Source organism: Saimiri boliviensis, chromosome 7 (assembly GCF_048565385.1).
Source record: "Saimiri boliviensis isolate mSaiBol1 chromosome 7, mSaiBol1.pri, whole genome shotgun sequence".
Taxonomy (NCBI): Eukaryota; Metazoa; Chordata; class Mammalia; order Primates; family Cebidae; genus Saimiri; species Saimiri boliviensis.
The window spans coordinates 60,172,164-60,188,557 of NC_133455.1; the positions used below are offsets into that span (position 1 = coordinate 60,172,164).

The 16,394-nt window shown below is 36.6% G+C and overlaps 1 protein-coding gene across 3 annotated transcripts in view; it reads right to left on the reverse strand.

The window, feature by feature from the left end:
* The window catches only part of TBC1D15 (TBC1 domain family member 15), an 81,440-nt gene that overhangs the window by 45,040 nt on the left and 20,006 nt on the right, over positions 1 to 16,394 (reverse strand). For all 3 annotated transcript variants that reach the window (XM_003927807.4, XM_003927808.4, XM_074402550.1), the window contains exons 2-3: positions 5,904 to 6,002; positions 5,071 to 5,145 (exon numbers count right to left, since the gene is read on the reverse strand). In XM_003927807.4, the coding sequence (XP_003927856.3) occupies positions 5,071 to 5,145; positions 5,904 to 6,002 (174 nt within the window). The remainder of the gene's footprint in view (positions 1 to 5,070; positions 5,146 to 5,903; positions 6,003 to 16,394) is intronic.

Genomic DNA, 16,394 nt, shown 5'->3' on the forward strand with positions numbered 1-16,394 from the left:
CTGAGGCAAGAGAATCACTTGAACCCAGGAAGAGGAGAATGCGGTGAGCCAAGATTGCATCACTGCACTCCAGCCTAGGCCACAGAGAAAGACTCCTTCTCAAAAACAAAACAAAACAAATTTTAAAAAAAGCTCTCACCACCATCTACCATCCCTATTAACCCCACCATTAAATTGGTAGGATATGCCAATAATAAGGATAAAGGTCAACCTGAAGACAGGACAACTAAGTCCAAAAGGCTGGAGTTTTAGAAAACATCATTTATCTCTAAAGTAGGAGAAATCAAGCATGATGAGCAAAGGAATCATATATTAAAATCAGGAGAATGAATTGAAAGTCAGCCTATATAAAGAAGTTGGCAAGACTCCCAGCCCTTTTTCTCTACTCATTTTCAAGAATACTGCCATCCAAGCTTATACCTTCCAGGCAGGAATCTGCAGATTCTTCTCCATCTACCAGTCCAAAAAGATTTGGATTTTGACACTAGGGATTCCCCAAGGAAAAAGCCTAGTCATACATGCAAAAAGTCTCACTATTACCAGGCCTATCCATACCTACAAAGAATATAATCACTTTAGTGCATCTGCTCTTAAATTTGTTAAATATGAGCACTGCACTAATCAACAAACATCAAAGGCAAGTTATCTATAGAAAACACAGTCCAAATGAAATGAGGTGGCAGGCGGGGCAAAAGGTCACTCAGAGGGAAATGGACTATATAGGAAGATGAAAAACATCTAAAAAGCTATCCTTAAACTCCTCAGAAATCAGAGAAGATATTACAACCACAAAGAACAGAATGCTATTCTTTAAAAGGGGACAAGAGGACACTGAGAACAAGATGTCTTAGTAATGAAATGATAGCAAAAATAAGAAAAGCAATAGAAGATTGATAGAATTTCCTAGAAAACAGTAAAGACAAAAAAAAAAAAGGGAATAAGAAAATAGAAAAGAAAAGATTTTAAAATTATGGGACCAGTCCACAAAGTATGGAGTTCCAAACAAAAAGAAAACAAAAAATGGAAAAGAAGAAATTATCACTAACATAAATCAAAACTATTTCCCAGAATTTAAAAAAGACAGGAGTTTCCATATTAAAAGAGCTCATCAAGTACCCAGCACAATGTATTAAAAAAACAAATCCACAGAGGCACATAACCAGAACATAACACTAGAAACAAAAAGAAAATCATTAAAAACATTTAAAGAGGTTAAAATGATGATGATGATGATGATGATGATAATACAGGGCATCAGGAATTAGAATTCATTAGACTTAATGTCAATAAAGGAAACCAGAAAACCTGGGGCAAAAGTTCAAAAAAATAAAAAATAAAACCAGGTGCAGTGGCTCACATCTGCAATTCCAGCACTTTGGGAGGCTGAGGTGGGCAGATCGCTTGAGGTCAAGGGTTCAAGACCAGCCTGGCCAACACAGTGAAACTTTCCCTCTACTAAAAATACAAATATTAGTCAGGTGTGGTGGTGCACACCTGTAGTACCAGCTACTCAGGAGGCTGAGGCAGGAAAATCTCCTGAATCCAGGAAGCGAATGTTGTAGTGAGCCGAGATCCCACTACTACACTCCAGCCTGGGAGACAGAGAATGACTCCGTCTCAAAAAACCAAAATAAAAAAACCTCAAAAAAAATAAATCCATGGGAAAAATTTACTTTCAAACTGTAAATCTTTGCCTGCCAGGCTATCAATTCAGAATAAGGCCAAAAAGTCTTAAAGAAAAAAAAAGAAGAAGAGGAGAAATGCTTTTGTTCCCACGTACTCTCTCTCTCTCAGGAAACACTGGAGCTGCAGCAAAACAAGGAATAAACCAAAATAGAGGTTGGTACGGGATACAGAAAACAGAGCAATTAAAATAAGGGAAAGATGCAAAAAAGAACACCCAGGAAAAATGCTACACAACAAACCAAGAGAGCAATCAGTCCAGGATAAGCTTGTGAGAAGGCTCTGGGATAAGAGTATCTACGAAAATGAAATTAGAAGACAATCTATGTATTTAAATATTCTGGGAAGAAATATAGACAACTGAGCAAGAGTTTCAAGGTGATTCGAAGATAAAACAGAGCTAAATCCCTACGTTCCACAGTGCAGAGTCAACACATAATATGTAAATTAGAAAAAAAAATAGTGTTAGAAGAATGTTATTTAGACATAGGGCTGTAACTAATCAAAAAAACATTACAAGGTTTGATTGTGATTGCCATGGGAGATGTAAAATTCGGTGGAAAAGTAAAAGTACCTCTGTTTTCCATAATAAACCTTCTAAAACATAAAATTTATATAGGAAAATGTACAATTTAAATTAGAATAAATTTTATAAATAAAATATTGTGTAAAAAAAGTATGAGCAAATATTGATCAGATACATACAAAAAGCACAAAAAATAATAGAATTGGAATTATAAACATTTAATTAAAAAATCCGTTCCCATTATAAAATAAGATTCCTTATCTCACATTACATACAAAAATTAACTCAAAATTAATCATACATGAGAAATTATTTAATGGGTACAATGTACATTACTCAGGTGATGGAGAAGATGGGAAAGTGAGAAAAGGAAGGGAAAGGGAGGAAGAAAATAAAACAAATCAGCAATCTAAATATAAGAGCTGAAACTATAAAATTCAGAAGAACAGCAATACATCTTCATAACCTTGAGTTAAGCACTGGTTTTCTGGATATGACACACCAAAAGCACAGGCAACAAAATAAAAAAAATAGACAAACTGAACTTCATGAAAATTAAAACTGTTTGGGCTTCAAAGCATACCAACATGAAAGTGAAAAGACAGTCCACAGTATGGGAAAAAATGTCTGCAAAGTACACATCTGATGCGAAATTTATATCCAGAATATATAAAGAATTCTTAGAACTCCACAATAAAAAGACAAGTAACTAGCCTATAATCCCAGCACTTTGGGAGGCCAAGGCAGGTAGACTGCTTGAGCTCAGGAGTTTGAGATCAGCCTGGCCAACATGCTAAAACCCTGTCTCTACAAAAAATACAAAAGTTAGCCGGGCATGGTGGCATGGTAGGCTGAGGTAAGAAGATCACTTGGGACAGGAGGCAGAGGTCACAATGAGCCAAGACCACACCACTACACTCCAGCATGGGCAACAGAGCAAGATCCTGTCTCAAAAATAAAAATAAAAAAAATAACTAAATGGGCAAGGCTGGGCACAATGGCTCATGCCTGTAATCCCTGCACTTCAGGAGGCTGAGGCAGGTAGATCACCTGACCTCAGGAGTTTGGGACTAGCCTGGCCAATATGGTGAATCCCTGTTTCTACTAAAAATGCCAAATTAGCTGGGCATGGTGGCAGGCACCTGTAATCCCAGTTACTTGGGAGGATGAGGCATGAGAACTGCTTGAACCTGGGAGGTAGAGGTCTCAGTGAGCTGAGATCAGGCCATGCCACTGCACTTCAGCATGGGGGTAGAGCAAGACTCCATCTCAATCAATCAATCAATATGAGCAAAAGATTTAGAACAGGTATTTCTCCAAAGAAGATAGCTGGCCCTCCATATCCCTGGGTTCTGTATTGGCAGATTCAACCAACCTGGAATCTAAAATATTCAGGAAAAAAAATTCTACAAAGGTTCAAAAGGTAAAACTTGAATTTGCTGTGCACCAAGTACTATGCTACATCAAATGGAACCAATAACCCACAGATACCAAAGGACAGCTGTATACATACATGACCAAAAATCCTATTAAAAGATGTTCAACATCATTAGTCATTAAGAAAATATAAATTAAAACCACAATGACATAAACTTCAGTTATGGTTTGAATTGTGCTGCCCCCTTCCAAAAAGATAAAGTTATAATTCCTATTACCTCAGAATGTGACCTGTTTTATTAGATTGCTGCAAAAGTAATTGCGGTCTTTTCCATAAAAGCAATTTCAAAGACCTCAATTACTTTTGCACCAACCTAAGGGAAACAGGGTCTTAATAGAGGTAATCAAGTTAAAATGAGATTATCAGGATGGGCCCTAATCCAATACGACTAGTGCACTTATAAAAAGGGGATTAACAAGATAGACACGAACAGATGGAAGACGATGTGAAAACACACAGAGGACACCATCTACAAACCTCAGAAACTAATTTCTGAGGCTACTAGAAATTAGTAGACAGGCGAGAAACAGATTCTCCCTAACAGCCCTCAGAAGAAACCTATCCTGCTAACACCTTGCTTGCTGACTTCTAGCCTCCAGAACTCGGAGACAATAAATTAAGATTGTTCTAAGTCACCCAGTTTGTGGTGATTTGTTTACAGTAGTACTAGGAAACAAAGAAAACGTCATATCCACTAGATTTACTAAAATTAAAAAGATAACAAAAAGCGTTGATGAGGATATGGAGAAATTAGAATCCTCATATATTGCTGGTAGATTAGAAAATGATGCGGCTGCTCTAAAAAAAGTTTGGCAGTTTCCCCAATGTTAAACACAGAGTTATGGAACCCAGTAACTCTACTCCTAGGCATATACTCAAGAGAAGTAAAAACATGTTCACACAAAAACCTGCACATGAACAGTCAAAGCAGCATTATATATATTAGCCCCAAAGTGAAAACAACCCCAAATGTCCATCAATTGACGAATAAAGTTGTGATATATCAATACAGTATTATTCATCAAAAACAAAAGTATCATACATGCTATCTAACATGGATGAACCTTGAAAACCTTATGCAAAATCAAAGAAGCCAGTCACAAAAAAACTACACTATTACATGACTCCATTTGTAAGAAATGTCTAGAATAGGCAAATCCTTAGAGACAAAGTAGATTAGCGATTGCCAGTGACTGAAAGTAGGTAAAATGAGGGCTAACTGCTGATAGAGTTCTGAAGGATGATGAAAATGTTCTAAAATTAGATACTGGTGGATGGCTGCACAACTCCAAAAGTATACTAAAAACCACTGAATTGTATGTTTTAAAAGGATGAATTTTATGGTACATGAATTATATATCAATAATACTGTTATTTTTTTAAGTGGCATTCCCTTAGTCACACATTTTTTTTTCTTAAATACCTTTCTAGCATAGAGAATACTAGAGGAATCTAATGCATCATCCAATGGTCTCCAGTCCACTATTACTTCAGCATCCTAAGGAAAGAAATTATGAACTATATTTAATAGTAAGCAATATGTTACTGTTTTATTTTATTTCCTAAATCCAAAATAAAACTTCAGCCTCTTAAATGTTAACATTTTAAATATGCTAATATCATACACAAACCCAAAATGTTACATAGATTTTTCAAATTCTGCCTACTTATTATAAAAAAATTTATATTACTGCAACTTCTATGTACATTTTAGAATATTCCATGTCATTTTACCCCCTTATCTAAAGTACAGATGGTCCCTGACTCATGATAGTTACTGAGGATTTTTTTGTAATGGGGTGGTGTAAAAGCAATGCACATGCAGTAGAAATCATACTTCAAGTAACCACAGACACACTGTTTTTTACTTTCAGCACATTATTCAATATATTACATGAGATAATTAACACTTAATTATAAAACAGGCTTTATGTTAGATTATTTTGCCCAACTGGAGGCTAACGTAAGTGTTCCGAGTACGTTTAAGGAAATTAAGCTATGATGTCCAGTAAGTTAGTATATTAAAAGCATTTTTGACTTAAACAATATTTTCAATTTATGATGAGCTTATCAAGACAAAACCCCGTAAGTCAAGAAGCATGTGTTTTACTATTACATTTTCCATGTTACATTTACAACTACTGTTCAATTACATAATTTTATCTTACATGTGAAATTCAAAATTTCTGATAATTCTCCAAAGATGAATCACTACCATAAACTATTATTAAATAAAATCATTTACTAGAAACTTACCTTTTCTAAAACACGTAATATTCCTGAAATCAAGCTGTCTTGGTCATTGGTCTTTCCACAAGATGAGTGAATATATACTCCTTCCTGTTCATATATAATCTAAAACAGCAAAAATAAAGTTAATCACATCATTTCTACTGAGTACTACTTTAACATTTGTTAAAAATATTAAGATATATTTTCTTATCAGTTGGTCAAGTGTCTGATTATTCCATATATAAACGTGTGTTTTTAAAAAATATCTCTCAAACTTAAAAGTACTTCCAGCACACATACACGTGAATGAATTCTGCTTTGTTAATGCGTGAAAGTTTGTTTATCAGATTCGAGATCATCACAATCTTGATTTCCTACTTAAACAAAGAAGTCAGACTAATTGTAATAAGTCTCAATATATAAATTCCACTTAAAATTTACACTTTTCACTAGATGCAGTGGCATGTGTCAGTCGTCCCGGCTACTTGGGAGTATGGGCTTGAGCCTGAGTTCAAGGCTATAGTGTGCTACGACTGTACCTGTGAATAGCCACTGCACTCTAGCCTGGACAATATTGCAGGAACTCATCTCTCTTAAAAACAAACAAACAAACAAACAAACAAATATATATATACATATTAAGCATTAAGGAAAATACTGAGCTCAAATTGAAAATGCACTTGAAAATATCTAAGAATATGAACCGATGAAACACAATGAGGAAATCCTTTCTAACTATTCTTATAGTAGCACATTTTTAGTGTAAGATCATTTTGGTGTTTTTTGAAACACCATGGCATAGAAATTTAGGAAATAATACAGGAATTTTAAAGAGTAGTGGTGAGAACAAAAATAAGTAGAGTAGTGATAGGGATGCCTAGGAATGACTAAACTAATTCAATTTCACATTAACTGAGTGCTTCTATATGTAAAAAATGCAATGGCCAAAAGCACATGAAGATGATAAAGATATAATCCTTGAATAAATTCCTATGGGAACATAGGGGAGACTTAAGTTAACTCCTAGGTAAGTTTAAATATTTAAAATTAAGTCTTATTTTCCATATAATGTTATAAATTAAGATTCCATCCTTGAGACCTATTTCAAACCATTAAAAAAATATACTTATGAAAATAAGTAACATAAAAACAAAACAGCCACTTCTAGACCTAAGTAGTTTTGACATATTTAACTCTGGAATACATCATATTATCCTATTTCTGTAGACCTTTTATTAATATTAGTCTTCAGAATATCATGGGCCAGCAATGCAAGATAAGCACATCAAAGTCTATGACTCCTTCACTCATAAATATAAATGGACATGTATCTTCCTGCTTTTAGCCAAAATTTATGGAACACTTACACAATAGAAACTCCGTACGTTGTTAACTTAATCCCTACAACCACCCTAAACCATAGATTATACAACTATATTCTACCACTTCACTGGGATGAGGAGCCCATTTGTGTGAATAAGAAAACTGAAAAAGGTTAAATAACTGCCCAAGGTAAATGAGGCAAATGATAATAGATGGTGATGAAACTAAAACCCAGTGAGTCTGAAGACAGAAAACTGTGCTCTTAGCCACTACAATATAAAGCAGGCATCCCCAAACTACGGCCCGAGGGCTGCATGCAGCCCCCTGAGGCCATTTATCCGGCCCCCCACCGCACTTCAGGAAGGGGCACCTCTTTCATTGGTGGTCAGTGAGAGGAGCACAGCATGTGGCGGACCTCCAACGGTCTGAGGGACAGTGAACTGGCCCCCTGTGTAAAAAGTTTGGGGACGCCTGATATAAAGGTTCCACATTACTTTTACTGCCTCTCTCTTGTGTTTGTTATGTTAATCAACTGTGATTTGACTTGTCAGGAAAGAGTCTTTTAAGTAATCAAGATCACCAGGGAAGTTCTGATTTGAAAACCTTGAGAAAGACAGCCTTACCGAAAAACCTAGGTAAGCACCAGACCAGCATGTAAACAGAAGCTTACATGGTGACAGGATGAGCTGAGAAAGGGTGGGAGACAATTCTATATTGTTTGTACAGAGGTGAAAATTTTTTAAGTCTATAGATATATGCACAAAAATAAGCATAATAATATTTACAGCAGTATTATGTATAATATTAGAGGACAGAGAAGGAGGAGAAGGAGGAGGAGAAGGAGGAGGGGAGAAGGAAAGGGAAGTTATGCAGCTAAACATTCACAAATAGGAAAATTACCAAATATATCCTGGTATATCCATTCTACGGGGGATACTATTCAAGAGTTAAAGGATGAGGCAGGTTAAATGGATGAGCAAACAGACAATGTACACAGAAAAATCATCATGTATACATAGCATGCTGACATTTACACTTTTAAAAAGTTTGTATCTGCGTGAAATATAAAGAACAAATTCTGGGAGGATACTTTAAGCTGTTAATAAAGATCACTTTGGGAAAAAAGGATGATGAAAGGCTGAAAGAGAACTGTTAACTTTCTACTGTTAATGTCTCTGACTTATTTGAATATTTCAAAGTGAAAATACAGTCATATATTAAAAATAATTTTAAAGAGTAACATGAAAAAAAGGAAAGCCTAGAAGTATAAACTAAACTTTCTAGACTTCAGTTTATCAATTTATAAAACAGGAGGGTGAACCAGGTAATCATATCTAGGAAGATTAAAAAAACATGAAAAGGTTGTGGAAAAGAAATCCCTTAAAATCTCAACCTTTTTCAATATAATTTTATTAACTTTAGTCTGCATGTTATGCATTAGATCTCTAGACTTGTTCATTTATGTATCTATTTTCTATCCTTTGACCTACAACTCTCCATTTCCTAGCAATCCTGTGGTAACCACTGTTTAATACTCTGTGTATCTGAGTTGTTTTTGTTTTTTGAAAGAGTTTTGCTCTGTCACCCAGGCTGGAGTGCAGTGGCAATCTCAGCTCACTGCAACCTCTGCCTCCCAGGTTCAAGTGATTCTTCTGCCTCAGCTTGCCAAGTAGCTGGGATTACAAGCATGCAAGCCACCATGCCCGACTAATTTTTGTATTTTTAGTAGGGATGGGATTTCACCATGTTGACCAGGCTGGTCTCGAACTCCTGACCTCAGATTATACAACTGCCTTAGTCTCCCAAAGTGCTGGGATTACAGGTGTGAGCCACTCCACCTAGCCCTGAGTTGTTTGTGTTTTTTTTTAATTATACATACTCCACATATAAGTGAAAACACACAATTATTTTTCTTTCTGTATCTGCTTACTTCACTTAGCATAATGCCCTCCAGTTAAATAAGCAGATTTTAGCTGCTCTTGTTACAAAAAAGTAACTATGTGAGATGACAAATACATTAATCTACTTCATTACAGTAACCATTTTACTATCTATATGTATCCCATTATACGTTGTAAACCTCAAATGTACATAATAAAATTTATTTTAAAAAAGATACTGAGGAAAAATATTCTCAAGCTTTTTGACAAATGGATCAGAGACATACCCAGAAATAACACTTCACATTTTCACATAAAACTCAGTTAGCAGAAGAGTGGGGAACTTCCTAATTCTCATAATGGAAAAAGAGACACTCATTTGGCAAGAAAAGCTTGTTATCATTAACAATAGCAATCTAAGGTTCTATGATACCATTAACATTAAAGAGATTCTGGAACCTTAATGAAGTGAACCCTATAGAATCAAATGAAACATTTTACCTTATTTAGGCACATTAAGCAACTCCTCTTATGTTTGTTGGTTAAGTGTTGCCTACTTTTTTTCACTTAAGAAAAACTTGAAAGAGTTTCTTAAGTAGTTTAGCTGGGAAAATAATAAAAATTAAAGTGACAGACACCTTACAAAAAAGTCGCTGCACTCATTCTGTATTGTGTTCCTTAACTCTTCAGCATTTTTTGAGGAACAAATTACACATCCCAAAACTCCTAATTCCAAACCACATTTATACTGTTTTCAGAAAGCAGTAGTGTTTAGGTTTCAAATTTTCAAGGGTGTGACATTAACTGATACAAACTAACAGTTGTGCCAGAAATGACAGATTAATAAAATTAATTAATGTATTAACTTGTGATAGCTACTAAACTTTAAAAATCTTATATTTTATAAGACTTAAGGGCACAGGAAAAAAAAATAGTTGCATTGGTACCTAATTTACTTCAAATATAAAATCACTTAGTGATAACCATTTTAACTTAAATATAGGTTGAGCATCCCTAATCCAAAAATCTTGAATCTGAAATGCTCCAAAATTTGCGCACCAACTTCAAGCTCAAAGGAAATGGACCTTGGAACACTTACATTTTATCAGCCGGGTATGGTGGCTCACACCTATAATCCCAGCACTTTGGAAGGCCAAAATGGGAGGACTGCTTGAGCCCAGGAGTTAAGACCAGCCTGGGCAACAAAGTAAGACCCTGTCTCTAAAAAATAAATAAATAAAAATTTTTTTTAAAAAATGAAAACTCTGTGGACTTCAGTTATTTAGACTGGGGATGCTCAACCAGTATACTGCAAATATTCCAAAATCAAAAAAAAAATCCAAAATTCATAACACTTTTGGGTCCCCAGTATTTTGAATAAGGGATAATCAACCTGTAGCACTTTGATTCCAAAGTACTCTGATCTCATTTAAATTGTCAGGGTCACCCTGAATGAGTCAAAACTGATATGTTATCTACATCTCTATTTTATGAAAGAATAAATTGAGGCAAGAGCCATCAGAAATTCTTTAATCCAATCTTTCATTTGATAAATATGTGGTCTTGAGTAAAGTCACCGATTACAGATTTCCTGACACCTTCATCCATTAAATTAAAATTGTTATTGCCTAAAGAAACTACCAGAAAATTTCCACAAGGCTTCCCTAGAGGAAAACAGTTCCTGAAATGGCTTAAATGCAGAAAACAGTGCTGCTTCAGAACTAAAAACCAATTTTTAAATGTCTACATTTATAAACCAATGCAAAACCTTTAAACAAAAACCCTTACTCTCATCTGAACTCCTAAGTATTCTACATAAGCAGCTTAGCCCTTTTCACATTATCTTGGTTTAAATCAATCTTTGAATATTATAGTCCTTCAATCTATTTTTAAGGGTGTGATCTTATTTTTTATTCATAGGGCTTATCTGTTCATCAACCCAATCTCTAAACACGTATGTTTAGTAAAATACAAAAATCACAACTCTCAAATACCAACTATTTAAAATAGCTCAAAATACAAAAACAGAAGTCTGGAGACTGATGTCAGCAAATTGGTCGTCTAGAACGCCTTAGTGTTCATTTCTCCCCATCCACCAATAAGCAGCCAAAACAATGAACAACTACATTTTAACAAAAATAACTGAGGGGACAGGCCGGGCACAGTAGCTCATGCCTGTAATCCCAGCACTTTCAGAGATGGAGGCAGGAGTAGTGGTTGAGCCCAGGAGTTCAAAACTAGCCTGGGCAACATAGCTAGACTCTGTTGCTAAAAATAAAAATAAATTATAACTGAGGGAGAGCACTAGAAGGCATCAGAGGAACAACAGAAACCCTTGTGAGCACAAAGAAACTCAGGATGGCCACACAGAGAAAAAAGGAAATATTGGAATCCCATCACTCCATCCCAGCCAGAGCTGAGATCGTCTGGGAACCAGGAGGAACTTCTCTCTAAAGCAAGGACATAAACAAGAGAATACCAGCAGCCTCCACCAACACCTGGGATACCTACAGACCCCACCAGTTGGGTCCCTGCAGTCCTCACAGGCACTAAGCCCAGCTGAGAGAGCTGCCCAGAGTCCAAATAGCTGTGCACCCTCAAGAGAGGAGAAGATACTGTGTCCCGCTCTTGTGGCCCAAAAGACTACTGCACTATGTCATCTTGGAACTGGAACTGTGGCAGAATGTGTCGTGCTCTAGGGGCAAGTAGCCACAGATTCCCTTCATCACTGAAACTGAGCCACCACCCAACCGCCCCAGCCCACTGGCCCATCCCCAAGGTAGCTGTGAACAGCTGTTATACCCTTCCCTGTGGGACCAAGTGGAAACAGAGTCAGTCCACCTACCCTTGCTCTCACCCCGTCAGGCCAGAGCTAAAAGTGGCATCTTGCCTCCTGGGAAAACAGGACCTTGGCCACCCACAGCAATCACACACCCCAGTACCCAAGCTGAAGTGGCACCCTTCATCCCAGGAAAATGTGTCTGAGCTGAGCAGGACAGTCACACCCCACCAGACCAAAGCTGAACGGGCATATCACTAACCGGAAAACTGGTGCCCTGCCTGAACTGAGCAGCTACACATCCCCAGGCTGACACACTACCCCACATCTAAGAGAAACACAGTTATGGCTGAGCTAGACAGCCCATCCTAAGGCCAAATAACTTTAGTATCTTGCTTCTCTGGAGCTGGATTAGCTCTCCAGAGTCTAAGCTGCTGAGATACTCCTCTCCCTGGGGAATAAAGTCATCATTGTGCTATTTATTCCCTACCAGCTCTCCTGGGGCCCAAACCACAGCAGTGTTCTGCCATTCTGAGGTACTTGCTGCTACTGCACCTGGCCTCACAGAGTCTGGGATACTGACAAGCCCCACCATCCCATAGTCTAGAGTCACTACTACCCAGTACCTCATCCTCCAAAATCCAAGTTACCTACTGCCTCAGATTCCTGCATTATAGCCTCACCCTGCTCCCCAGGCCCAAACCTTCAAAGTACCTCTTCTTCTCAGGAGTCAGGCCAGTGTTGTGCCTGCCCTCCAGGAACAGACTCATAGCTACAACTCAGCCCCCTGGGCCCAAGCTGCTAGAGGATGCCTCAGTGTCATGGATCCTGACTCTGTGAGCAACCTACATCCAGCACAGCCAGAGGAAGCAAACCTCCACCCCAAGACCCAGATGACAAAATTATGAGATGCTGAGCCTAGAACTTGAAACCCACAGCTGTTCCAAGCAACTACACGTAAAATACAGTGCCACTGCAGCTGCTTATGAGCCATGACAAATCTGACACCAAAAAGGATTTAGACACCCTCAGCTAAGTCTCCTGTTGTGAGGAAAAATGAAACTAGGAGGATCTCAAAAGCCCTTAACAGCAAAGACATTATCACTGCTAGCACAAACTTCTACAACCTAGGCCACTGATGTGCCTACAATTATTGCTGATATTGAAAGCAGCTTTAAAGAAGCTACATGGAAACTATACCACTGCACCAATTCAGAAACAATCACTAAACGCTTCTAACCAACACATCAAAACCCAACTGCTGGTGAAAGGCATTTTCTACAAAAGCCACTCTATAGGGTTTGGAAAAGAGAATTGTTTCACTAGATGCAAAGCCATCAATGGAGGCACACATGAAACAAAAAAAAAGGCAGAGAAATACGACACCACCAAGGGAACATAACAATTCTCTAGTAGCAGACCCCAGTGAAAAAGAAATCAACAAAAGTATTCAAAATAACAACCCTAAGGAAACACAATAAAATATAAAAAAAAAAAAAATACAGATAATTCAATAAAATCAGGAAAATAATTCACGATATGAATGAGAAATTCCAGAAAGAAATAGAAATCATGAAAAAGAGCCAAACAGAAAATCCTGCAGCTGAGGAATTCAATGATAAAATTTTTAAAAACACAATGCAGAGCTTCAACAGCAGAGCTGATCAAGCAAAAGAATCTCTGAATTTAAAAATACGTAGTCTAACATTAACCAATCAGTGGGAAAACAAACAAAAAAAGAGTGATGAAAGCCTTATGGGGTATCATTAAGCAAGCAAATATTTACAGTATAGTATTTCCAAAGGGAGAAGAGATTAAAAAAAAGGTGTAGAAAACCTATTTAATAAAATAACTGAAAACTTCCCAAGTCTGGAAAGAGATACAAGCTTCCAGATCCAGGAAGCTCAAAAGTCCCCAAATAGATTCAATCTAAAAAGGTCTACAGTCAAACTGTCAAAAGAAAACAGCAGGAAAAAAGCATCAAGTCACATATAAGGAAGTCTTTGTTAGATTAAAAGCAGATTTCTCCATAGAAACCTTACAAGCCAGGACAGTATGAGATAATATATTCAATGTCATGAAAGAAAAATACTTCCAGCCAAGAATACTATATCCAGCAAGGTTATCTTTCAGGAATCAAGGAGAAATACAAGTCTTTTCCAGACAAGTGAAAACTGAGGGAATTTATCACTACTAGACTGGACTTACAAGAACTGCTCAAAGGAGTCCTATATCTGGAAGGAAAAAGGCAAAAATTACTATCATGAAAACAAACAAAAGTATAAAACTCAATGCTAGAGCAGATACACAAAGGATAAAGCAAACAGAATCAAACCTTACCATTACAGAGAACCACCAAACTTCAATGATAAACTACAGGAGCAAAAAAGGAACAAAGGATATACAGAACAACCAGAAAACAATTAACAAAACAAGAGGAATAAATCCTCACCTATCAATAACAACCTTGAATTTAAACAAATTAAATTACCCACATAAAAGACACAGACTGGATAAATGGAATTTTTTAAATAACCCAGTTATACGCTGCCAAGAAGAAACGCACTTCATTTGTAAAGACTCATATAGACTGAAACCAAAAGAGAACAGGAGTAGTTTTACATGTATCAGATAAAACAGACTTAAAAGTCAAAAACTGTAAAAAGAGACAAAGAAGGTTATTATATAATGAAAGGGGATCAATTCAGCAAGAGGGTATAGCAACTGCAAATTTTTTTGCACCAACACCGAAGCACCCAGATCCATATAGCAAAATACTAGATCTAAAGGGACAGCGACACTCCAAGACAGTAACAGTTGGGGACTTCAACACCCCATTCTCAGTGTCAGACAGATCATCTAGACGGAAGATCAACAAGAAAAAAAATAGATTTAAGCTGCACTTTAGCGCCAGGCACGGTGGCTCAAGCCTGTAATCCCAGCACTTTGGGAGGCTGAGGCGGGTGGATCACGAGGTCGAGAGATCGAGACCATCCTGGTCAACATGGTGAAACCTCGTCTCTACTAAAAATACAAAAAATTAGCTGGGCATGGTGGTGCGTGCCTGTAATCCCAGCTACTCAGGAGGCTGAGGCAGGAGAATTGCCTGAACCCAGGAGGCAGAGGTTGCGGTGACCCGAGATCGCGCCATTGCACTCCAGCTTGGGTAACAAGAGTGAAACTCCGTCTCAAAAAAAAAAAAAAAAAAAGCTGCACTTTAGACCAAATGGACCCAAAAGATCAAGGGAACATAACAATTCTCTAGTAGCAGACCTCAGTGAAAAAGAAATCAACAAAAAGAATTCAAAATAACAAACTTAAGAAAACACAATAAAATACAAAAAAATGCAGATAATTCAATAAAATCAGGAAAATAATTCACAATATGAATGAGAAATTCCAGAAAGAAATAGAAATCATTTACAAAACATTTTATACAACAGCTGCATAATAAACTTTCTTTTCATGAACACATGGCCAATAACCCAGGACAGAACATGTTAGTCCACTAAACAAACAAGTCTCAACAAGTTTAAAAGAACTGAAATCGTATGAAGCACCTTTTCTGAACCTAATCAAATAAAACTAGAAATCAGTAATAGGAACTTAAAAATTTGTACAAATACATGAAAATTAAACATGTTTCTGAATGACCAATGGGCCAAACAAGAAACTAAGAAGTAAATATTTTAAAAATTTCTTGAAACAAGAATAGAAACACAACGTATCAAAACCCACAGAATACGGCAAAAGCAGTATTAAGAGGGAATTTTATAGCAATAAACACCTACGTTAAAAAACAGGAATGAACAACCTAATAATGCACATCAAGGAACTAGAAAAACAAGAAGAAACCAAACACGAATAGAAGAAAAGAAATAATAAAGATCAGGACAGAAATAAACAATATTGAGACAAAAAAAAATTAATAGAACAAAGTTAATTTATTTATAAAGGTAGACAAAATTGACAAACTATTACACAAGCCAAGAAAAAAAGAGAAAAGACCAAAATAAAATCAGAAATTAAAAAAGGATACATTAAAACATACCACAAAAATACAAAGGCTCATTAGAGAGACAAGTACAACCAACCATACTCCAATGAACTGGAGTATGGATAAAGTCCTGGACACATACAAGTTCCCAAGATTGAATTAAGAAGAAACCAAACCTGAACAAAACAATTATAATTAAGTTTGAATCAGTAATGAAAAGTCTCCCATTAAAGAAAAGCCCACAACCCAATGGCTTTACTGTGGAATTCTACCAAACATTCAGAGAAAAATTAACATCAATTCTTCCAAACTATTCCAGAAAACTAAGAGGAAAGAATTTTTCCAAACTCATTCTGTAAGGCCAGCATTACCCTGGTGCCAAAACTAGACAAAGACACAACACAAAAAAACCATCCCTGATGAACATAGGAATATTCTCAACAAAATACTAGTAAGCAGAATCCAGCAGTACATTAAAAGATCACTGACCATAATCAAACACAATTTATCCTGATGCATATGCAAATCAATAAATG